General features: G+C 44.0%; 1 protein-coding gene across 1 annotated transcript in view; it reads left to right on the top strand.

Moving 5' to 3' along the window:
• Vps53 (VPS53 subunit of GARP complex) overlaps nt 1-25,115 on the top strand; it is a 122,307-nt gene that overhangs the window by 18,657 nt on the left and 78,535 nt on the right. The window contains exons 5-7 of the mRNA XM_032914111.1: nt 18,860-18,946; nt 20,827-20,942; nt 22,558-22,677. Coding sequence (XP_032770002.1) covers nt 18,860-18,946; nt 20,827-20,942; nt 22,558-22,677 — 323 coding nt within the window. The remainder of the gene's footprint in view (nt 1-18,859; nt 18,947-20,826; nt 20,943-22,557; nt 22,678-25,115) is intronic.

Here is a 25,115-nt window from a genome sequence, read left to right as displayed (position 1 = left end):
ACAGTCATTCTCCTCTATTAAGGCCTGAATGGATTTGGTTGGTTTTTTTCCTTCCTCCCTTTCTTCTAGTTTGTACACTTTAAAATGTACATTTAAAGGCCAGCTCTAATACTGCTTTTAAAGAATGATGTTTTATTTTTCCCATCTGAATAACATCAAAGGAATCATAATTTCAGGCCCAAGGAAACTTGACCTTTATCTAACTCTCCTCATCTACAGGGAGGAGACAGATGTGTGTCCTTCCTACTTGTCACTCCTCAGCCCTCTGCCGTGCCGGCCTTCTGAGTTCATGCTCTCCCTTGGCTTACTTATCCTCTTGGCTAGTTTGTAGGCTTCTTGAAGGCAAGAACTCTTTTATTATCTTTACGCTTCAGTTCAAATAGTCCTACATGCGACTACACTGAATTTTTGGTGTGTCTTAGATTAACTTGGAGCGTCCTAAATGCCAGGCAAGTATGTGTAGCTCTATGGTTGAGCTGCATCTCCAGCCTGTGGTTCATGTGTGAATGGGCCCAGGCTGCTGCTGTTTGGAGTAGCACTACTGTGTTTTGTGACTAGGCCTACATTTAGTATAGCTCGCCAGGAACCTTAAACTACTTGGGAGAGTCTCAGGTATGTGAAAGCCTAAGAAAACGAAAAGAAGCTGATGATTCTTCAGGACTGTTTTTTGGGTCGTGCTGTGTCTGAACCCATCTTGGCCACTGCCTGTGGGTCATGCTAGAGCAGCATGGGGGAATGAGCCCCAGAAGGGGTAGGCCTCAGGAGTGCCTCTCCCCACCTTCACATGGTTGCCAGCAGGGCAGCTCGCATTTCAGAGAACAAGACCATGTTTTCAAGAATGTTTAGATCACATTTCAGTCTGTGATGGAATTTTGTGTTCGTCTCCTTAGAATCCAGACAGAGAGGAAGCCCAGAAGAAATAATCGCTTTTCCTGTCATCCCTCCATCTGTCTCTCCCAGCAGATTGAAATGCAAGCTCAAGTGGAGACTTTCAGCAGAGCGTGCTTGGTTTTGTCCTTGTCAGCTCCTAGGGATAGAAGCGTGACTGGTGGGTGGCTTGCTGATGGGAGTCTCCAGCTGACTGGCACAGATGAGGGGAATTATGGATGTACCAAAATACTGGGTTTTATAGGTCAGGAGGTCCTGTGTTCCCCTCTTCCCTTAAGCACAAGCAGAATTTGCTTTCAGAACTTATCTTCTCAGTGGCTGAGAACACTCAGGACAGCAGCAGTGGGATCAAAAGGAGGGAGGTGCCCTGCCTAGACAGGATCTCCCAAGCCCACTAGAGCAGCTGTGCTTTTCAACCGTGAAAAGCAAGAGACTGGCCTTACTGCAGACCATGGAGTCTTATTTGAATTTGCTTGCTATTTTGTTGTTTTTGGTTTTTTGTTTTGTTTTTTGAGACATGGTCTCATGAAATGCATTCCGGCCTTATGACCCTCCGACTTCCACCTCCTAAATGCTAGGATTATAGGTGCATGCCTCCAGACCTGACTTTCATGATCTCTTGAAAGACATTTTTAAGATATTTACTATGGAGGGGGGTGGCATAATCGTGCTCACCAGTGCATAGGCTGGGATCAGAGAACAAGTTGGCAGAGTCAGTTCTGTCTCCTTTTCTATGGTTCCAGCATGAAACCTAGGCTCTCATGCTGCTCAGCCGTGTGTGTGTGTGTGTGTGTGTGTGTGTGTGTGTGTGCATGTGTGTGCATGTGTGTGCAAGAGATCAGTGTCTCTCCACCTCACTTTTTGAAGCAAGGTCTTTCACTGAACCTGAAGCTCACTGAGCCAGGCTGGCTAAACAGTAGTCCGTAGATGGCCGCTCTCCAGCACTGGGGTTATAGCTGCTGTACCCAGATTTTCTGGGTGCTAGAGATCAACTCAGACCCTCGTGCTCCTTCACTGAGCACTGTACCCTAACCCTGAGAAAAGTTCTCAGTTACTGTTTAGAACTGAGCATGGTGGCCACGCCTTTAATCCCAGCACTCAGAGCACTCAGGAGGCAGAGGCAGGAGGATCTCTGTGAGTCCTAGGCCAGCTTGGTCTAAGATGGAGTTCTGGCCAGTCAGCTACATATTGAAACCTTGTCTTAAAGTTCTTTCTGTGGGATGGAGAGATGACTATGATTAGGAGTGCTTGTTGCTCTTTCAGAAGATCAGATGGTTCCTAGAACCCATGTTGGGTAGCTCACAGTCACCTCTAACTACAGCTATGGCAGATCTGATGCTTCTGGCCTTTGTGGACACCACACTCCTGAGTACAAACCCGCACCCAGACACATGCATACACATAAATATTTAAAAAAATATTTGGACAGTTTTTTAAATGGAAGATTCAATGAGGCTGTTTTTCAGTTTCTAGAATAGGAGCTGCTTGGTTAGCAATTAGCTAAATAAACATTTTGGAAAGCCTTTGGTTGTTGACTGCCCCTCATGAAGCATGAAGTGGTCTAGTCTGTGACTACAGTGCTCTTACCAAATTCCTGTGGCACCAAGTCCTCCCCATTTTCATCTGTTGAGGTCATCAGTCCACAACTTTAATTAAATGTTCACATGTTGAAAATGTGTGGATAGTGAGTCAGTTCAGCAAATACATGCTCTGATATGCTCTAAAATGTATACAGCTTTCCAAGAATTAAAACAGACAACTAGAAGGTAGCTAGAAAGAGGACTGTAAGAGCAGGTTAGTGGAGGGGGAAGCTGAGATTAAAGTTGCAAGAGGGGCCAAAGCATGACCAGTTCCCAGGGAGCTTGCCGAGAGTCACTGATGCAGGATTAACTTCCGACTTGTCTCTTGTGTGTGGCTTGGCCACAGCATGGTTGCTTCTTTGAACAGAGGGTGGCTGAGGCTTAGGAAGGGAAGAGAATCATTACCACCCTCTCCAGCTCTCTGCTTACTGAAGCCCAGGTTTGGAAAAAGCTGTAGACAATTGTAGTGCGAGCTTTGATCCAATTAAAGTTACTTTATATGGCTTTTCTGACGGTTTATGATTCTGCAGAAACATGCAAATGTACATGGTCACAACTGTACTGGTCAACAGGGTAGATTGCTCCAGTGTGTTCAGCTTTAGTTGTGAGAAACCTCTCTTAGACTGAACCGAGTAGGGAAAGAGACTTCACTGTAGTCCTCTCAATCTCAGTTCTGCCCGGTGGGCCACATACACCTAACCCCTTTCCCTCTGATAGTTTCTGCCATTTAGAATGGCTGTGGGGTTCCTTTTCTGACACAGCCATCCTGAATTTCCTTAATTCTCTGATGTTGTTTCCAGAGCGTTTCCTGTTCTGAATGGGATTTGTCAGCATTCCCCTTAATGTGAGATCCTCAGAAGTAGACACTATATGAATGTGCAGGGGGATGCTCCAGCTCCTTGTTTGAGACTGGGGACTTGATGTGAGGATTCCTTATACCTTCAATCTAGGTCTGTCAACCTAGGGTCTGTCAGCACCCTGAAATTCACTACATTTTTATGTGGATAGACATATTCTAGAGGGAAGACGGTGAGTGTTTCTCTGGAGTCTGGGGAGTTTGCAGCTCTTCAGAAGTTAAGTGACACTGCTGAAGATTCTGCTCTCCTGCTCCCCAGGGTTCAGTGGGGCTCAGCAGCCATATCACTTTGTTGGCTTCCACACATTGCCAGTCCCCTGAAGCCCTCAGGTCACGAGTTGCAAGGATGGCCTTAGGTTGCCAGGTGTGTCATCCATGTTTGTCTCCTTGGGAAAGTGAATGAAGGAAGGGTCTTAAGAAGACAGTTGTGGCCCAGTTGTCTGAATGTAGACTTGGAGTTGCCAGATCTATCAGTTTTTCAAGAGAAGCCAGGAGTCTGGGTTTTTCTGTGTCTCTCCCAGCTCTATTAGTTGGCTTGGTGTTTTTCCTAAACACTGTAAAGGCCAAACAAAACATGTGTGGCCCAGCATTCTGCACCACTGCCCCAGGTCTTTTTCATATGAACCTCATTTAAACTCTCTCCTCTATTCGTGTGGTAGATTCTTTAAAATCTGCACCAGACTTTGTATGTCCTACCCTTGGTTGCATCTTGTGTTTTACTTGATTATTTGAATCTATCCGATCTGTAATCTCAGTGACTTCACTGTCAAATCTGCCATGTGCCCTCTCTCTCCACTCAAGCTGTGGATGAGAAAGTGGAACAGGTTGACTTCAGAACCCTGTATGCTGCTATCTGTTCCCTTCCTCATCCTTACCTCAGTCTAAAGTGTCAGGCCCAGAAAACACAGGATTTTTACCTGTTCTTTGTTATCATCCAGGGTGGCGCTCTCTCTCTCTCTCTCTCTCTCTCTCTCTCTCTCTCTCTCTCTCTGTGTGTGTGTGTGTGTGTGTGTGTGTGTGTGTGTACATGTGTGGGTTCTTGTGGAATTATAAGCAGTAGTGAGCTGCCTGACATGGGTGCGGGGAACCAAACTTATGTCCTCTGGAAGTCAGCAAGTGCTCTTGACTACTGACCCATCTCTGCAGCCCTTCCTTTTTTTTTTTTTTTTTTTTTTTTTTTTGAGGCAATCTCTTATATAATGGACCAGGCCATGCTAGAACTCAATAGATAGATCAGGCTGGTCTTGAAGTACTGATCCTCTTCTGCTTCCTGAATGCTAGGATGACAGGTAAGGCAATACCTTGTCTGGCTCAAGGCCATGTTTCCTAATCATTACGTTTCTATTTTCTCTAGAAAAGGAGGTTAACACTAGTTAGTGGCTTCACTTGTAATAGGGACATCATGAAGATTTATGAACCAAATCAGGAAAGTGAGTTGCTTTCCAAGGAGAAAATAGCCATTGCTTTCCATCATTAAAAATTAACAGCTCATCTAATTCAAGCATTAGAACAGAAGTAATATTTCCAAGACTGAGGTGGTCAGTGTCAGGATGACCACACGGTGCTGGTCCTTAGTGTGTAGCAGAGTTTGCTCTCAGCAGTGAAATGTGTGCGTTTCACCTTCCTCATTCTTAGTGTATAGCATCCTCTCATCCTCTCATCCTTCCTTGGGAAAAATTAAGCCCACTGACTGATGAAATTAATTAGGAAATAAATGACAGTCCTTTTAAAGAACACACACACACACACACACACACACACACACACACACACACACACACACACACACACACACACCCCAATCGCCAATGGGGCGAGATAGTGCACATCTGCAATCTCAGCACTTGGGAGGCTGAGGCAAGAAGATCATGATTTTGAGGCCAGCCTGGGCTACATACTGAGGACCTGTTTGTAATAAATAAGTAAATACATAAATGAAAGAATGAACAAATAAATAACGACTGGTTCTGGATTTCTCCTTCTAAATGTACCACCTTAAAATGACTAAGCCTCTGAAGTGTAGGCTATTTTCCCATTAGTGAGTAATTGATAACAGCTGGACATCCCTGCCTCAGCCTCTCCAGCAGCTGAATCTACAGGTGCAAACCACAGCACCTGCCCCACACTCCATCCCTCACCTTCTGGGCTGTGTCTGCACATATGTGTTTGTCTTTCTGTCTTGTTTCTCTTTTTTGTGTTGTACTTTTCAGAATGTTTTTAGGCTGAAATTGCTGTGGTCTGAGCGTGTCCCAGGAATGCAGACAGCACTGATTCATGGAACAGCCTGGCTGACAGCCTTCCGTAAGAGTAGTGTCCCTCATATTGCTTGAGCCTGGCTCCAATTCCCTACCCAGGACTTCTTATGTCTGGTGCAGAGGCTAAGGGTGGCTTGTCTTTATTAGACGAGTTGTATCCATGTAAATGTTCTCCTTTGGTTGCTCCTAGAACACTTAACTGTGGCTAAAGCAAGAGCTTTTGATTATTTAGCCCTGTATGTGACTGGGTTTAGTCTGACTACTAAAGCACGTGCTTTCATTGCACATGAGCCCTGATAGCACATTGCCTCCCATTTGGTGTTTTGAGACAAGATCTCCTTAAATAGTCCAGGCTGGCTTCAAGCTCAGGATATAGCCCAGGCTGGCCTTGGTCTCAGTCCCCCTGCCCATCCTCCCACATGCTGGGTTTACAGGTAAGGGCCACCAGACTTGGCCCACCATGGTAGTGCCTTTTCATTTTTTCTCATGAATGTATCTGCAGCCTCATTGGAGCGCTGCCATTTGTCCTGTAAACCCCTCATTTCCAGGCAGCCTGTGGGGGATCTAAATGGCTATTTTCTCTTTCCTCTGTGACTAAGAAAGGCTGAACGTTTTGTTTCAGTCCTCAGAGTTGCAGTCATCGGGCAGTGTTGCCTGTTGGTGTGGTGGCATGGTCAAGTTGAAAATGCTCGAGTTGAGCCTTGAATTTGAAATTCACCTCTGCTGTTATCTGTGTCTATAGGACATGGTACCTCTTCATGGTTCCTACTCCCTCTGCTGCTCCTTTATCTCTTTTAAGAGAGGTTTTTCTGTGTAGCCGTGGCTGTCCCAGAGCTTGCTCTATAGACTAGGCTGGCCTTGACTCAGAGATCTGCTTGCCTTACCTTCCTGGATGCTGGGATTAAAGGTGTCTGCCACCACACTTGGCCTTTGTCCCAGGTTCTCATCTGAGCCATGAAGACAATGCCTTCTTCAGGGTCTCAAGGATAAGAATGAATGTGTTTTTTGACACCCTCAAACTGCTGGGCTCACTCAAGTTTAAGAAGGGGCTGTAATGTTGCAGGTGTGGCTGCTGCCGCTGACAGCCCTTGGAATACGTTAAGATTCTGTCTGTCCAGATGTCTGTTGGGTTCCTGTGTCTTTCCGATCAGCTCTGTTCTTTCCATTCCTACTGTCCTGCTTTAAAGCCAATCCAGGTACCTGCTTGTCCTTCTAGAGCTCTGAGCCACACCCTCAGCCCACATTTCCTGCTTCATGAGCTCATTTTCATAAACGTTATTCAAAATTCTTTGACTCTGCTGTCTAAGTTTCTTTCTTCTGCTGTTATCTCAGTTTTCATTTTCTTTCCGTGCTTAGAGTTGCCTTTCCTGTCTTGTCCCCTACATTAAACTAGATTAGCCAGCATGGACTTTTCAAATGACTACTTCTCATTTCTACCTTTTCTTGTTTTCATTCGTTACTTTTTACTCATGTGCTCATTGTGTGTAAAACTTCTTGGTTTTGTTGTTGTTGTTTGCTTGTTTGTTTGTTTGTTTGTTTGTTTTGAGACAAGGTCTCTCTACACAGGTTAGCTGGCTGACTGTACTGGAATTTACTATGTAGACCAGGCTGGCCTCACACTCACAGAGATCTGTCTGCCTCTGCCTCCTCAGTACTGGGATTGAAAAACAGGTTGTGTGTGTCTGTGTGAGGGAGGGAAGGAAGGAAGGATAAAGGGAGAGAGAGAATGAATGAGAATACGTACATATATGTAAGAATGTGGTGTATACAACTGCATATGCACCAGTGCATGCACCTTTGCCCCGCATATGGATGCCAGAGGAGGCTGGCCAGTGTCCTCTGTCACTCTCCACCTTACTTGAGACAAGGTCCCTTATTGAACCTGGAGCAAGGTTGCTGTCTGGCAAACCTAGTGATCCTCCTGTCCTGCCCCCACAGTGTGGGGTTACAGGTACGTGTGTGACCAGGCCTGGCTTTTTACATGGGGCTGGGATCTGAACTCAAGTCCTCCTGCTAGTTTGCTCTTACCCACTAAGCCATCTCTCTGTCACCTGAGAATAATAATCTTAGGGGGAAGGTTTTCTTTTCTGAATACCACATTGGCCACATCTTGAAAGTTTTCTAAAGTGGCTGCACTTGTGCTGACTCACGGATAAGGTTCTAGTTCTTAGGATATATGAATTTATGTGTCTATCTCATGTGTACAGGAGCCTACGAAGGTCAGAAGAGGACACTGGATCCCCTAGAACAAGAGTTGTAGACACTGGGTGCTGAGAACCAAACCTGGGTCCTCTGCAGGAATTTTTGTTTTATAATTTCACCTGAGAACAGAGCTAAGTGTTAAGGAATACGTTTAATGATCCTCTTTAATTTCTTTTTTTCCTAAATTTGGTTAGTTAATATGGCATATAGAGGCAAGCTTGGTGGATGGTGGCACACGCCTATAATCCCAGCATTTGGGAGGTTAAAGAAGTAAAATCTTGAGTTCAAGGCCTCTGGGCTACAATGGCACAACCCTGTTGCAAAAATAAAACAAAGACATAACTTTTGCTTCTTCATTCACATAACTATATTTAAAAACCATTTTGTATCTACTACGCGTGTCTGTGTGTGTGGCATGTGTTTGTAAGTGTGGGCTGTGCACCAGGGCATTCATATAGAAGTTGGAAGACAATTCTGTAGCATTTACTTTCTTTCTTTTTTTTTTTTTTTTTCTTTTCTTTTTTTCAGAGCTGGGGACCGAACCCAGGGCCTTGTGCTTCCTAGGCAAGCGCTCTACCACTGAGCTAAATCCCCAACCCCAAAACCCTACTTTCTTTTTCCACCTTTACGTGGGTATGGGAAACCCAACGTAGGTCGTCAGACTTGTGTGCCAAGCACCTTTACCTTCTGAGCCTTGCCAGCCCCATCTCCTTCCATTTTAGACAGTTTTATTGAGATAGAATGCACATACAATGTAATTATCTGTTTAAACTACCTTTTTATACTGTTCAGTATCTTTTGATATAGTAGACTGTTAATATTGAAAAATACATGGGATGTGTGTAACATAATGCACTGTGGTGTTGGTCATGGTCACAGTGCTGTGCAATTGTCACTGCTGTCCGTATTTCACTCACCCCTAGCAGAAACTCTGTAATCATTAAGCAAGAGCTCCTATAGCCTACAATAGTTTTTCCCTGTGGATTTTCCTTTTCTAGTATGCCTTATAAGTGGAATCCAACAACATCTATCCTTTTGTTTCTGATATATTTTACTTATACCTGCCAGCTTCATCTATATTAATGCCGTGTACCACAACTTCATCTCCTTTATGGCTAAGTACCTTACGTGGACCCACCACATTTTGGTTTTCCTTCCATCTGCTTAGGTCCCTTCATTTAGTTTATTTCAGTAAGTACTTGAGAGTAGAACTACTGGATAATTTATCTTAGTATTTATCTCTTTAGAGACATTTTCCATATTAGTGTTCAAAATGTTAGTGTTTTTCTTTTTTGGCTAAACACAGTGCATTAACATAAGCGTGCTTCCTCTTTAGCCTTCACGTACTTCGTGAAGCTCTGTTTCAGATAAGCCATACATAGGCTTAAGCTTTGAATAACAGAGATGCCCTCCTCGGACAGCCAAAGTCACCCTGCATTTGTCTTTGGTTTAGTTAACAAGTCCAGCTATCAGGCTTCCCTTCCTGACCATAGAAACACAAGTCCCACATGTCTGCAGCATGGTTATTGAAAATAGCTGTAGAAAACCAGCACGCCAAGTGGGAGCAGGGAAGTCTCATTCTCCTTCAGAGCCGTGCCCAGCATAATGGTTGCCACCTCTCCATTCTGTGAAAAGCACTCAGTTAGAGCTGAAACTGGAGTCTGCGCCTGAAGAGGAGGGTGCCACTCTCCACCATGGTGGCTGTCACTCTTGCTAGCACCTGGAGACTTTGAAAGGAAAATTCCACTTTCAGATTAGGGCTTTGCCTTAGGAAAAAATGGCAATAATTCTGCCTACCGACAGGTAGAGCTTTCCCAGTCTCAGGTCTTTGACACAAGAAGTCATTCAACTGTGTTAGAACAACGAGTGGGAATCTGAAACCCTGTCTTCACATGCAAATTTGTCCTCCATTTTGCTTCCCTCTCTTAGCTACAGAAATACAGTTTTTAGAGCAATACAGGCTCAGCTGTGTTTGTTCACCAGCGTTTTCATTAATAATGAATTTTCAAGGGTCTATAATAAAGCTGTAAAATCTCCTTTGTTCTGACTTGGACTCCCTGATCTCTTCCAGGGGAGATTCAATTTTGTAAAACTGTAGACAATGCTTTTCTAGTTTGTTTTGGTCTGGAATTTTGCAGTTGTCTTAAAGCTTTTAAATAAGAAACTTGTTAGCCTCTCAGTTGTATTGGATCACATGCCAGGATTCTAATTTCTTTTATATTTTCATTTATTTTTGAGGCAGAGTTTCATGTAGCCCAGGCTGTCCTCAAACTTTCTATGTAGCTGAGGATGACCTTGAATTCTTGATCCTCCTGCCAGGCGAGTCCAGCTGCTAGGTCAGGATTCTGATTTCTGTTTCCCTTTTGTTTGTGGACTCTGGAAGACTCTGGGTTCCTTTTGGTATATGATTCTGATTCCTAGATAGAAAGTATTGGCCAGCATAGCTGAGTGCCTCTGGTTAGAGGGAGACATTTCTTCTATAAATATGCCTACTAACAAGATTTGATGATCCCAATATTGGATTTGTTTGTTTGTTTTGTTTTGTTTTTTAATAAAGCAGGAGAAGAGAGTAAAGAAGGACAGGCGTCTCAGTGGGTAAGAGTACTTGCTCTGCAAGCGTGAGGACCTGAGTTCAAATCCCCAGCACTGATATGAAAAGCCCTGTGTGATCATGTGCACTTGCAGCCCTAGTGCTTGCTGTAGTGGGCAGAGCATGGCTGTAGCAGAAAGTAATAGAGAAGATGGCCCACTGTCCTCCTCTGATGTACACTCACATGTGCACATACCAAACACATACATTAACTACATGCAGTCACATCACCTAAATTAGTAAACAAATAAATACAAATAAAGCAGGAGAAGAGGTAAATTGTTTCAACTCAGACCTAATTACTGCCCTTTGTTTTCATGTCACACTCAAAACTTTTTAATATTAGTTATTATTATTATTGTATGTATACATGATCTATGCATGAGTACAGGTGTGTGGAAGTCAGGGGCAATTTTGAGGAGTCAGTTCTCTTTCCACCTTGTGTGTGAGTTCTTTGCTGAATATGTATATGCATCGTATTTGTGCCTGGTACCCTCGGATATCAGAAAAGGTTGTGGAGTCCCTTGGAATTGGGGTTATGATGTCATGAGTGACCATGTGGTTGCTGGGGACGGAACATGAGTCCTCTGCAAGAGCACCGTGTGCTCTCAACTGCTGAGCCATCTCTCTGGTGATGAGTATTGTGCACACTGCCTCAAACATGCCAGGGAAGTGCTTTAAGCTCTAGCCTGGTCCCCAATTGCCTTTTGAATTAATAACAAGTACTTACAAGCAGATCTGGGAGCCACTCTTTTCTTGCTATGGAGCCCAAGAAACTAACTGATGCACTTGGGCATCCCAACAGTAGCAGTGACTGACGGCTCTGCAGCACAGTGGAGACATGACTACAAGTGAAACCCAAGGATGCAAAGAGCCCTTGGTTCACATACACCCCACTGCGATACTAAAGTAACGGGGATCACTGAGCTCCCAAAGCGAGTAGGTGAACAGGAAGAAGGCACACACAGATGAAGTCTCTCGGACATGGCAAATCCCTGGACAGGATGTCCAGATACAGGAAATTAAGATGAAGTAAGGAACTTTTGACTTGGTGCTGGACGAATGGCTATTTGTGGGAAGCCATCCTTGGTTACACTTGGACAAGCTGTTCTCTCAGTGTGCCTGTTTCCTAAAATATTGAATTTCTGTACCTTTTATTCAGTAAAAGCAGCTGAGGTTTTTTTTTTTTTCTTAAACATTCCTTTTCTTTTGCCATTTGGGTTGGCTGCTCTGAGTTCTCTCTCCCACAAGGCTGCACTTCCTTCCAGGGACACTGTGCAGAGTACTCTGGCGTGCCTGTGGGTTCAAGGCTAGTGTGTGTTGAGCTGTGAGCGATAGCTGATAGAAACAGAACCTGAAATGTAAATGTTTAGTCTTGTTGGGCACCGCTGAGTGTGCCCCACCTTGGCTTAGGATTTTCACTTCTGGCTCATGTCCCAAAAACAATAAAAAAAGCTCCTCAGTTCACATTTGTCAGTGGATATGGTTTGCAGAAATCGTAAATAAAAGTAACTTGTGTGGAGCAGAGCATTTTAGCAAATAAGGCGAGAATTGCTCCCTTTGCTCAGCACATTCTTTTGGTTCACAGACTTGGAAAGAACTGTATTATAAATAAAACCCCTTTGTACTCTGGATTTCTGAATGGACTACAGAGGAATCAGTGTGAACTCCAGTGATTCTTATCTCATGGGTGCCCATGTGGCCTGACCAATGCTGCTAGCCCAGTGTATTATGGTGTGCAGGGAAACACAATGTCATGGTCAGGGGGCAACAGGGAGATTTCTATAGCCTCTGCAACTGTTGGACATCTTCCTGGAAAAGAAGCTGCATTACTATTGCTGAGGCTTCTTGGAGCACCTCTGCTCCAGCTGAGGATGCCTTGTTTCCATAGCAACACACCGAATGGTTGAATGGAGCAGGGTGGCCCACAGTTTCAGAAAGAACTTTCTATAAATAGAAGCTTGGATGTTTCTGTGATTAGTGGATGTCATTAGAGCCTCTGTTTAGAGCTCAGATGTATCTCTAGCCAGTTTCTGCTTTCCAGAAGGTTCTCTTACTAATGCTGTGGAATGATTCTTTTATTCAGACCTCCATGTATCATTCTTCTCTTTCAGTTATTTACATTTCTCTCTCTTTGTGAGTGAGTGTGTGTGTGTGTGTGTGTGCGCGCGCGCGCGCGCGCTCGAGTATGCATATGTGGGTACATGTATGCATGTAAACTAGAGGTTGACATTGGGTATCTTCCTCAGTTGCTCTTCACTTTTTAAAAACTTAGTTCATGGAGATCAGAAGATAAGTTGTGAGAGTCAGCTCTCTCCTTCCACCTGGTAGGTTCTGGGAATCGACCTCAAGTTATCAAACTTGGCAGCAAGTGCTTTTACCTACTGAGCCGTCTTGTTGTCTCCTGATTTATTTTTTGTGGCAGGGTCACTCATTAAACCTGGAGCTTAGAGTTAGCTAGACTGGCTAGCAAGCCCTGGAGGAGATCTCCTCTCTCCCCTTCTCCAGTGCTGGGATCTCATGTCTGCCGCAAGCCCTACACTCAGTTTTATATGTGGGTGCGGGATCCAACCCAGCTCCTCAGGTGAGAGCTGTGAACCCCACTTACATTCCTTTTTCCTCGTTCCTTTCCTTTCTTTCTTTCTTTTTTTCTTTTTTCTTTTTTTTTCAAGGCATATTTCTCTGTGTAGTCCCAGCTTTCCCGAAACTCCTCTGACCTCTGCCTCCTAAGTTCTGGAATAAAAAGTGTGCTTCCCCACCACCCAGATGCATATTTACATATCTTACAGGCTTCCCTTGAAGACTTTTAAAAGGCTTGTCCCTTCACTAAGTTTTTTCTTTCAGATCTAGCACAGTCCATTTAGTAAATACACCTTTCTTATTTTCTTCCTTTTTAAAAAAATCTTATTTATGGTAGGATGGTTTTCATTGTTGTTTGTTTGTTTTGTTATTGTCTTTTGGCTTTTGGAGTAGGGTTTTGCTGCATAGCCCAGGCTAGAGTCAAGCTTGAATTCCTCCTACCCCAACCTTCCGGGTACTGAGCTGTTATTATACCCAGCTAGGCACACAGTCTTTTTTAAAGATAAAAAATAGTTAACTTTTTTCTGAAGCAAGCTTGATGTCAGCATGCTCGGAAGATGCTGTTCTCATTGTCCTTCCAGGATGCCGGCGGGTGCTAGACTTTACCACCCTGTTTGCAAAGCTCTCTCCATAACGATCAATCGAGACCTTCGCATTCCATCAGAACAGTCAGGGGGCAGTGTACTGGTTGCCATTTAGTGAGCCCTTTCTATGAGCATAGCACTCATACCTAGGCAGGACTACAGATTATGAAGATAAAAGTTCCAGTTTAAACTATCTTAAACAAACAAACAAACAAAACATGGGGGAAGAATTGCTTGCTGTGAAGGGAGTTGAACACTTTGCACATGGAAAGTGTCTCCACAGGCCTTGTCAAACAGCCAAGGCTTAGACTGGAGTGGTGCCTGTGTGTCGGTCTCTGTGTTGGCTGTCTCTTCCGGGAGGCCAGCCTCCTTCCCTTGCTGGAGAACCTCACTGCTGTCTAGCGTAGCCTGCTGTCTAGCTTAGCTTTACATCTTCCAGCTCTTTTCCCCAATTCCAGTTCTGGAAGAAACAGAATTGCATCATGGGACTGCTCATTTGATAGGGAGCTCTGGTAAGAATACCATGAAAGGGGACCTGAGGGGTTGGGGTACATAGGCTTAAGAATTCCAAAGATTTCATCACCCAATCCCAGGATTCTTCCTTATAAAAGTCTTTGGAAAGGGGTGTGTTATTTCTGGTCTAGAGATCATGAAGCTGTTTCTCCTGGAGGTCAGGTGGCTTGACAGAGATCACATGGCTAATAGCAAGCCTCCAACTCTAGCCTGTGGCTCCAGAGTGTTTGCTTTCATCCAATGCAGCACGTTTCTTTCCCATGCAATACAAAAGGGGACCATTATTTAGATGTCAAGGTAAAGTATCGATGATGGCAAAGTGGCAAGAACTCTGATTTTCTTTCCAGTAACCTTAAAGGTTACTACCTTAAGTTTTTTTTTTAAAATAGCCTAAAGTCATATAAGATCTTTTAAAATGAACAACAACAATAAATGGTGGCAAGTGGGACTTCAGTTTCTGAAGACTGCCCGTGGGCTCACCAGAAAGCAGCGATATAATCCTCTGGGAAAGCTAACTGCCCCGTTAGAGCCACCGGAGAGTCACCCACAGGGCTGCTTAGTCAGCAGTATTGCTGTGGAAACCAGCCCTCCCTCTGCCTACACATGTGGCACATGACTGCTCTGTGGGAAAAGAAACAGGAAGGGAAGGAAGAAAGTAGAGGCATCAGCGCCAGGTCCCCGCTGCTTCTCTCCTGTGCCTGGTGTGACCTGGTGTGGCCAGGATTCCGCTCAGGGTGCCTAGGAGGCAGGACACTTGAAAGGTGCACATAATGTGTGTGGTGCACAGAAGGATGAGGATGCTCTGATGGGTTTGCTGAGTCTTAGAGGCAAGTTCAGTGGGTCACTTTGTCTCCAAGTACAGATGTTGGGTTCTCAGAGGGTCACAGTAGAAACTGCTATCCAGTGACACCCCGGGTTCAGGCTACCACCACACAGCAGTGGGCAGAGGAGAAACACAGGGTGGTGGAAAGCAGACACTTGGGCTGATTCATTCTGTTTTTAATCTGGATCCAGTCTGAAATGGGCAAGTGCTGTATTTAAATAATATCCAGGGATGGAGCTGGAATCTCCCAGCGCATTTTCTGATTATTCATGTAGGATGTGTATGTTTGTGTCTTGTTTTTGTTTTTTTAAAGAAGAATCTTCTCCTGCCATAGGCTTCACACTTTTCCCAGATATGAACTGTTCTGTGACACAGTTGACTATCGTAGGCCAGATAGCAAATACTAGGATGTGTGCATGTTGAGAAGTGACTTACTCTGTAGAGCGAATGCATCAGAGGAAACATTTTGACTCTGGGAAATGAATTACATTAAATTTCACCCATTTAAGTATACTATTATAACAAGAAAAAACTGAAAAAAATATCTGGCAGACCATTTATCTTTCTGGAAGTCTGTGAAATATAAGATGGTGTGAGTTGTGTTTTCTGGAGTTGGAAAGCAGTGTCCTCGTTGGAGGCAGTCTGCAGAGGATGCAGGACAGTAGCTCTTAGCCTTCTCTGAGCCTTGGCTTTTAGGATATAACCTGTCCTTTTGCATGTCACTATAGCATAACATGCCTTAAACATCACATACAAGCATGGTGGAGAAGGGAAGTCTTTTCTAATGGTCTGTTGCCTACAAGGCCTCTGTGGTCTTTTTGACATCATGACTCAAAAGCATGCAGAAGGCTCCAATGAGTTTAGAATGTACTCTCTGCTCTCCTGTAGCAGCACCATGGCATGAAACTCAGTGACCCCAGCAGATGCTACTGACCTAAAGGATAATTCTGCAGTTGACTTTCAACCACTGCTTATAGCTTGAGGTTGTGCTTGAAGTTGGGGCATTGGTGGAACACTAACCCTGATGCAGAATAGTTTTAGCACTGCCACTCAACACTGATATGTTTAATCATCTGGTAAAGATTTATTCAGTATATCTATGTTGAATAATATATCTGTGCTGTCTATATATAGCTTTGGCTAGATGCCCTTGGTAAAGGGCCATATAACTCATCAGCAGGCCCATGTTCTTTCTAATTTTATTTTATATATATGGATATTTTGCCTATATGTATGTATGTGCACTGTGTGTATGGAGGCCAGAAGAGGGCATCTGACCATCTGGAACTGGAGTTACAGTGAGTTGTGAGTTGTCCTGTTTGGGCTGGGAATTGAACCTGGGTCCTCTGCAGAGCACACAGAGCTTAACTACTGAGCTGTCTCTACAGATCTACCAGGGCCCCTTTTGAGAATGAGAGGGAGCTGTTCATCTTCATACTGAGACATACTGTGACCCCCTGCATTGGGCTTCTGAGGCAGAGTTGTGGTTTAAGGCCAACCTCTACTGCATAATGAAACTATGTCTTAAGTTACTGGCTCAGTCAGTAGAGTGCTAGCCTGGCATCCAGGACTAAAGTCCTGGGTTTGATCTCTAGAACATCTTAATTCCACATGCTAGTAATTATATGTCTGTAATCCTGGTACTAGAGGTAGGAGGAATAAGTGTTCAAGGTCCTCCTAAGGAAGCCTGGGCTCTGTGAAATTGTACTTCAACAAAACAAAGCAATGCAAGCCGATCTAAAATAATAATAACAAGAATAACTTTATTATTGTTACGTTGCTGCAGTCAGCACATAGTGGGATTATCCTAGCTAATCTGGAACAGACAGTTGTCTTGTATATTCATGTCCTTCAGTGTGTTCAACTCTTACACAGCTGGTTAAATCAAGAACTATAAAGACCCTGGATTCTAGTCTTAGCATTGAAAATGAAAAAAAAATTATGAAAAAAGATCGTTCTCTTCTACAGTTATCCCAGGATCCCATAATCAGATCCCCCCTCCCAACTGTTTATAGCAGAGTGTGCCAGCATCTCTTACTTCAAGAATTCTGTTGTAGCAAAAAACTTAAAGAATAATTTGCTGGAGTCCAACAAACTCTCCTCATCTCTCTCTTTCCTCCCTCCCTCCGTCCATCTGTCCTTCCTTCCTTCCTTCCTTTCTTTTTCTTTCTTTCTTTCTTTCTTTCTTTCTTTCTTTCTTTCTTTCTTTCTTTCTTTCTTTCTTTCTTTCTTTCTTTCTTTCTTTCTAAAGGTCTCCCTAAGTAGCTCAGGCTGCTCTCCAACTCATAGTAATTCTCCTGCCTCAGACACCCAAGTGCTGAGATTATAGGTGTTAGCCACTATGTCTAGCAGCCAGCTTTTCCTATTAATAGCCAAACAGTAAGTTTTTTGTTGGTATGGGCCATGTTATATTATGGCCATCTCTTGCTGGCACTGTCTGATGAAGATGATCAAGGTAGGCTGTGTTCCCAAACCACATTTTTTTTATCTATACAAGACAAATCTGGGCCATCGTTTGCCAGACTAGCTTTGTGACACTGCTTCCCACCATGTCATCATGGTCTGCTGCCCTGCCCTTGTCTCCCTGTAGTCTGCTTTTGTCATAGTTTCTGGCATCTTCCCTATTGTCAGTGGCAGTGACACTCTCTCTTGATCAAGTATAAGGAGTGATTACTCTTCTTTACCTTGTTTGGTTTTGGTGACATACATAGTCATCCTTGGTTTTCTCTGCTGATGCTGGTTTCTCTCTTGAAATTTTGCCCTTTTTTTTTTTTAAAGATTTATTTATTTATTATATGTGAGTAGTACACTGTCTCTGTCTTCAGATACACCAGAAGATGGCATCGGATCCCTTTACAGATGGTTGTGAGCCACCATGTGGTTGCTGGGAATTGAACTCAGGACCTCTGGAAGAGCAGTCAGTGCTCTTAACCCCTGAGCCATCTCTCCAGCCCTGCCCTTTTCTTCTAGACAGCTGAGTGTTGGAATACTTGAGGGCTTGGTTCTCTTTTCCCTTCCCTGCCTTTCCCTCTCCTTTCCTTGAGTGACTGAAAGAGTGACTGAGATTCTGACTGGTCTGGCTGAGCAGCTGTGTTGCTGTGGGTTTTCACAAGCTACAGACTCCAGGAGCCCTCCATGTGTCAGCTGTGGTGCTCCTCCATCCCCCCATCACAGGTGATGTGGGGGTTACAACAGTTTTAATGTGTCCTATCCACCTTTGTGGAGTTTAATTTCCTTGGAAACAGTTTACTCACTACTATCTTCAAATGTATCCTTCTGACTTCATTTCATTGGTTTCTAAGTAGCACACCATAAATGTGGAAGATTTGCCACAAATAACCGTCTTTTAGAGCCCTTATGTAGATGAAGAAACTGATACTCAGCAAGTATCCAGAGCTTACCTCATTTCTAACTTGGAGCCACCGCTGCCTTTACAGGTGTGACAGTTCATGTATACACCGAAAGACAGATGAGGATCCTGTTTCTTATCAGTGACATGTATGGTAATCACCAAAACAGAGAAAATGGTTTAGTTTAAATAAAAACATTATAGCAAGCAGGGTGGCATGTGCCTATAATCCCAGCACCGAGAAAAACAGAGGTATACGGATTGCTGCAAATTTGAGGTCAGCCTGGTCTACAGAGAGCTCTAGGCCAGCCAAGGCTACATAATGAGAACCCAAGACTTATTCATGTTATGGTACAGATTACTAAGAGTCTTTAGACTTCTCTTGAGCCCATACATGAGGCTTTATCTTTTATTCTGGTTCAGTGAACTGTAGGTGTAAGAACAGCATCTCAGGGGGTTGGGCATTTAGCTCAGTGGTAAAAGGCCCTGGGTTCGGTCCTCAGTTCCAGGGGAGGGAGGATGGGGGGAAGAACAGCAACTCAAGAGAGTTCTGATCAAAATTTTCAAGAGACTGAAACTAATTATAGTAACTAGTACTTTCTCTTCTCTCTTGGTTTTTAACTACTTCTTTTATTATAGGCACTTGAAGAAGCCCAGAAAGCCATTCAGCAACTCTTTGGCAAAATCAAGGATATCAAAGACAAAGCAGAAAAGTCAGAACAAATGGTGAGTTTAGGTTTCACCCAGTCACAGTAAATTACCAGGCTCTTCTTTCCCCTGCCTGCCAGTTGTAGTCATGTACCCCTGTGTGTGAGTGCACCCCGACTGCCTCAGAGGAGCTGCTAGACACCGTGACTCATTGGCCTTGCTGCCCTACATTTGCAGCCACTTTCAAATAGGAAACAATTTGCTTTTCTCAAAAATAGTTTCCTAGTCATTTTGGATGCCATTCTCCAGCATGTCTGTAGCAGATGTTTCACAGTTAAGATATTTGAGTTTTAGTCTGGTACATAGAACACTTATGTTGGTCCCAACTCTGGGGTGGGGGTACCATGGCCAGAATGCAGGCACACAGTCTTGTTTAGTTCCTACTCTGTAGGTGCTGTGCTCACAACGGTACCCTGCAACCCGGAAGCCAGCCGTCACCACAGCTGCTCCTCAGGCACCACCAGGCTGCCCTGGGTTTCTGGGCTGAGATTCTAAGTCAGGAGATGCATCTCAATATGAAGGACAATATCTGCTTCTCACGGGCTCTGAGCAGAGCACCTAAGGGTCTGCATTGTCTCAAGGAGTACAATATGTGCCATCAAACAGTATGACTCTAGTGGAGATGACATTTGCTGGAGTCTGTTGTACTTAATTTTGTTTGTTTTGAGTCTTAGGGTTTTACTCTGTATCCCTGACCTGGAGTGGTGTAAGTAGGGCTGGCCTTGAACTCACAGAGATCCACTTGCCTTGTAATCGCTCAGTGGTTGTACTCAGCTTTTACGCTCAGCAATAATGTTATGTTTCTAAGCTGCTGTTCGAGACTGTGTTCCCTCTTCACAACCATCTGTAACTCTAGTTCCAGGGACTCTGATGTCCCCTTCTAGGCACACAGTGGTACACAGACATACACGCAGGCAAAACATCCATACACACAGAACAAACAGATGGTTTGTTAAAGCCTCCTCGATGATAGCCAGGTGTGCTATGTGCATGTGACTCAGCACTGGGGAGGCTGTGCAGAGACGATCCTTGTCGCAATAAAAAGAAACTGGGGAGATGACTCAACAGTAAGAGTACTTGCTGCTCTTGCAAGGGACCTAGTTTGGACAGCACTCACATTAGGCTGCTTACAACTCCACACCAGGGCATCCAGTGCCCTCTTCTGGCCTCTATGGCCACTGGTATACATACATACATACATACATACATACATACATACATACATAATACATACATACATACATTCATACATACATACATACATACATACATACATACATATAAAATAATAAAAATGAATCTTATTTATTTATTTTTTCTTTTCCCTTTAAAGATAGAGTCTCTCACCAGGTGGTGGTGGTGCTTGCCTTTAATACCAGCACTTGGGGAGCAGAGGCAGGTGGAACTCTGTGAGTTTGAGGCCAGCCTGGTCTACAGAGCTAGTTCCAGGACAGCCAAGGCTACACACAGGGAAACTCTGTCTCAAAACAAACAGATAAGAACAAGAACAACAACAACAAAAGATATGGTCTCTGCAAAACACTGGCTAGTGAAACTCACTATGGAGGACCAGGCTGGCCTTGAACTCCAGAGATCTTCCTTCATCTACCTCATGAATACTGGGATTAAAGGCATGAATGAACACACTCAGCCCAAGTGTATACGTGTAAAGAGAGAAATAAGCAAACAAAACATGGAAGGGGCTAATTATTGTAAGTTATTTTCGTTTTGTATTGTGAGCGTCTTTTTATTTTTTCCTAGGGGCTAACCTGAGGTTGTTTTAAATGATTTTTATCTCTGATTTTTTTTTTTTTTTTTTTTTTTTTTGTAGAGTGACTTGAAGGAGGGCTTAAAGCTTTCTCACCCTTCCCCTGTTTTCTCTTCTTTTCAATGTTTAGGTGAAAGAGATCACCCGAGATATTAAGCAGTTAGATCACGCCAAGCGCCACCTGACCACCTCGATCACAACACTGAACCACCTGCACATGCTGGCAGGCGGGGTGGACTCCTTGGAGTAAGCAGTGTGAACTCTCTCAATGGGCCCATGGGAAATGCTCCACATGGGGACAGTGGCTTCAGAGAGTTAGTCACTTCCCAGTCAGGCCAGCCTCACCATCCTGCCCCACAAGTGGTCGGTCACTTTTGGTGTTCATAACTTAACAAAAGAGCTGGGGATGTGGTCCAGTGACAGGCAGAATGCCTGCTTGGCATGCCCAAAGCCCTGGCTTCCATCCCCAGAACTGCAGAAGACAGCAGACATCAGTCTTAGTGAAAAAGTGATGGATAGGCGACCTGAGGAGGCCACAGGAAGCCCATGAGAATGACCCTGAGAAATGGGTCATCTCGTGTGGTAGATCTAGACCAGAAAGTCAAACAGAGTGACTCAGCCCCAGTCACTCCCTAGGGCCTCTGCCTTGGCAAGTATCCCTCCTTCTATTGGGCTGAGTTTCATTTCACCGAAGAGACCATTTCTAAACAAATCTTTGACATAGTTCAACCCACTGTTTTCTTAAACCCTTTCAAGGTTGTAGCTCTTTGTGTAGCACATTTAGAAACAGCATTAAAAGAAGTCCCTGACCATTTACCACGAAGCAGTGTTTCAAATCCTCCTTCTCCAGCACCCCAGCTCCCTTCTGTGATGGATCTCAGGATGATCCCCCTGCCCTAGTCACAGTGGAATTTCACATGTGTACAGATCACCCATCTTCACAGACATGCAGCTCTGGAAGGAATGAAGGATTCCAAGAGGTCGTATCATTCCTAGCTGCTGCCGGGCATACAATGGGTAGCAGAGGAGCCCTGGTCCACGGCAGGAGTGATCATCCAGGGCAGCCAGCCCAATGGAACTGCAAGAACTATCTCCCTCCTTCCCACGAGGCACTTTGTACAGCAGGTCAAGATGGCAGTGGAGCACCGTGGCTTGAACTTGAGCCTTTCCTTGAAATGTTTCATAAGGGAATAACACGTTTAATGTGAAAGCCAACCCCAGTGAAAAATGTAGACCTAATAGTTACACTTCATTACCATGTATAACTTAATTTTATCAGCATTGTTTACTTAAGCTTCATTACCCTTAGGAGTAGGGCAAGTTGATATCTCAGATGCCATTGTTTATCACTGTCTTAAAACTACATGTTATAGTTAACTTGAAACCACAAGCAATCATCCTGTTCTGTACTCCAGAAAAGTGGTTTGGTTCTCCTGTGCGCCACAATCCTCAGTGATATTTTACACAACGTTCCCTCAAAATTCTACTCATGTAATGCCCAACCCAAACCCATAGTCTTCCCAGAGTTCCCTTCTGCCACCCACTGAGCATCTGGCACGCACACACTCTTTTGTGCCCCATGGCACATTTTTTACACTATTATTTAGAGCATATTTTGCCCGCTTGCTATTAGTTAAATGTTTACTTGACCCTCCCATTACTGAATGGTCTCACCTTGAGTGTTGGAGCTAAGTTCTAATCCTTTTCCTTCCCCAGTACTCATACTAAACCAAGCTGTCGCAGGTCATTCCACACCTGTTATCTCGTGTCTTCAGTCATATCTGACTATCGTAGGTCATCCCACATCTCTATCTTATATCTTCAGTGATTGGTTTCTACTTCTCAACTTCTGTTTTTGCAGAGCCATGACCAGACGCAGACAGTATGGAGAAGTTGCTAATCTCCTTCAGGGTGTAATGAATGTTCTGGAGCACTTTCACAAGTACATGGGAATCCCACAGATCCGACAGCTTTCTGAACGGTAAGATGTCCTCGAAGACGTTGGTCTTTCCATAAGGAAAGATGGTGCCGCATGCTTTCTCCAACCTTATTCTAGGAAGCAGCTTCAGATGCTGTGACCTCACCCTATGATGCCCTTTACCTGGTCTTTGCAGCCTACCCGAGTCACCTAGTACACTCATATGATCTCTGTGTGTGCACGACTCTCCGTTGTTTACAGAACTTGTTGGTCTAAAATAATTATTTTGCTTATGAGACTTGGCCAGGCTTGGGTAATAATTTGTCTCTGCTCCAGACACCATCAGTTAAGACAGCTAAAGATGGGACCAGAGGAGCCATTGGCTACCGTGGCTGGTAAATGATGTTCACTGTCAGCTGAGAGCTCAGCTAGTATGGACTGAGATTCTTGTTGTCCTCATGGGTTTCTCAGGCTTTCTCATAGTAGGGCTGCTGAGCTCTAAGGATGAGTGCACCAAGAGAACTGAGCCTTTGAAGTCACATGGCATCACAAAGCCTCAAGAGGGGAAAAACTGTGTCTTCCCCTTTTCCTCTGATGAATATCAGTGGCACATTGGTGAAGGCAGCATGTAGGGTAGATGGATGCTGTGGCAGCCATTAGACACACATGGAGTTGCCAGAACGGCAGATATCACAGGGAGGAGTTTCTCTTTGAAGTTCTTTCTTCCTACCACCCTTGAGGTTTCCCTAAAATTTCTTGAAGTAACTTTTTAAAAGATTTATGTATTTTATTTATATGAGTACACTGTAGCTATCTTCAGACACACCAGAAGAGGGCATCGGATCCCATTACAGATGGTTGTGAGCCACCATGTGGTTGCTGGGAATTGAACTCAGGACCTCTGGAAGAGCAGTCAGTGCTCTTAACCACTGAGTCATCTCCCCAGCCCCCACCCTTAAGTTTTGATTCTAGGTTCAGATCCAGTGAGAAGGTTCTTAGGAAGAAGAAGAGGATTCTGAAGAAGGGAGGGGACAGTGAATTCAGTGCCTTTTTGACCTTTTCTACAACAGAAGGAAAATCTAAAAATCCTTAACCTTCCTCCAAACAAAGGTAGCATGGACCCTGGCTGTACTTTTCCATTCTGCCTTTTAGGAAGGCCTGCCTGCTATACATTTCTATTCTATGTTTTCTTTGTTTAGTTATACAAATAACATAAACACACAATTTCTTCTATTTAAAAAGTCTAAACTGGATGAGTTGCTTACATCTGGAGTCCCAGCGTTCAGGAGGTTGAGCTAGAGAACCACTTTGAGTTTGAGGCCAGCTGAGGATCTATTAATGAGATCTTCTTTCAAAATACTAACAAAGAAAAACAAAAAATAAATAAACAGCTACATCTCATTCTCTTAGCTACATTTCAAATCCTACTGCACTTTCTGGAAGGAGTAACTGCTGTTAGCTTGTTCTCCCTCTAGATTGTCACCTCTGCACTTAGAGCGAGCTTATAGAACTGCCTCAGTCTGTGTGTGGGCTGCCAGAGGCTAGCATGTCCCAGGCGAGTTTGCTGTCTTCACATCCCTGGAGCCCTATTCTGATTCCTAAGACGCACCTCTTCTCACAACTCATTTACTTCCCAAAATGCTTTATAGATCCACAATACCATCTTGAAGTGCTTGAGCATGCATTCCTCCTCAACAAATTTGGTATTGTTGATTTTAATTTTAGTCAGTCTGGTGGATAAAGCCTCTATCTGCTTCCTTTAATTTTAATTTGCTCAATAACTGATGGTTGACCATTTATATTTCCTCTGTGCAGTATTTTGTTGTTTGTTTGGTTGGTGGTTTTGTTTTGTTTTGAGACTTGGTCTCACTGTGCAGTCCTGGCTGCCTGGAACTTGCTCTGGAGACCAGGCTGGATTTGAACTCAGAGATCTGCCTGCCTCTGCTTCCTGAGTGCTGGGATTAAATGTGTGTGCCACCAGCCTGACTCAGATTTCTTAAGTTCCAATAAATTGCTTTCTTTTATTTCTTTCTTAGAGTGGTTTTTGGGATTTGTTTCCTTTGTTCTCTTGTTTTGGAACTCCTGAGTGTAGTAACCTGTAACCTGCTACCTCGTGTTCTGAGGCTGCTTTCTGCGTTGTGGGCTCCGTCTTCCAGTTCTGCCCTGTTCTTCACTGGTGCCCATTCTGTGCTTTGGCCTAGATGTTAACATCTTTACTTAATCAGCAGGGTTTTGTTGTTGTTGTTGTTGTTTTTTTTTTTTTTTTTGTCCTATGGTGTAAGGGCTTCAGTTTGTTGACTCTTGGTAGTGGCGCTCAGATGTTTGGTGAGTCTCAGCTGAAGGTTCATATATTTTGGTGGGACTTTCAATTGTATTATTATTATTATTATTATTATTATTATTATTTTATGTTCTCTGTTATGTTCTATGTGTTTCTAATCAGAAATCACTACCATTTGCTATTGAGGAGAGGAGGGATGTTCTGTTCTGCTTGAGGGTAC

Source organism: Rattus rattus, chromosome 9 (assembly GCF_011064425.1).
Source record: "Rattus rattus isolate New Zealand chromosome 9, Rrattus_CSIRO_v1, whole genome shotgun sequence".
NCBI classification, from domain to species: domain Eukaryota; kingdom Metazoa; phylum Chordata; class Mammalia; order Rodentia; family Muridae; genus Rattus; species Rattus rattus.
Note: the sequence above shows the minus strand (reverse complement) of the source record. Positions and strands in the feature narration are given on the sequence as shown.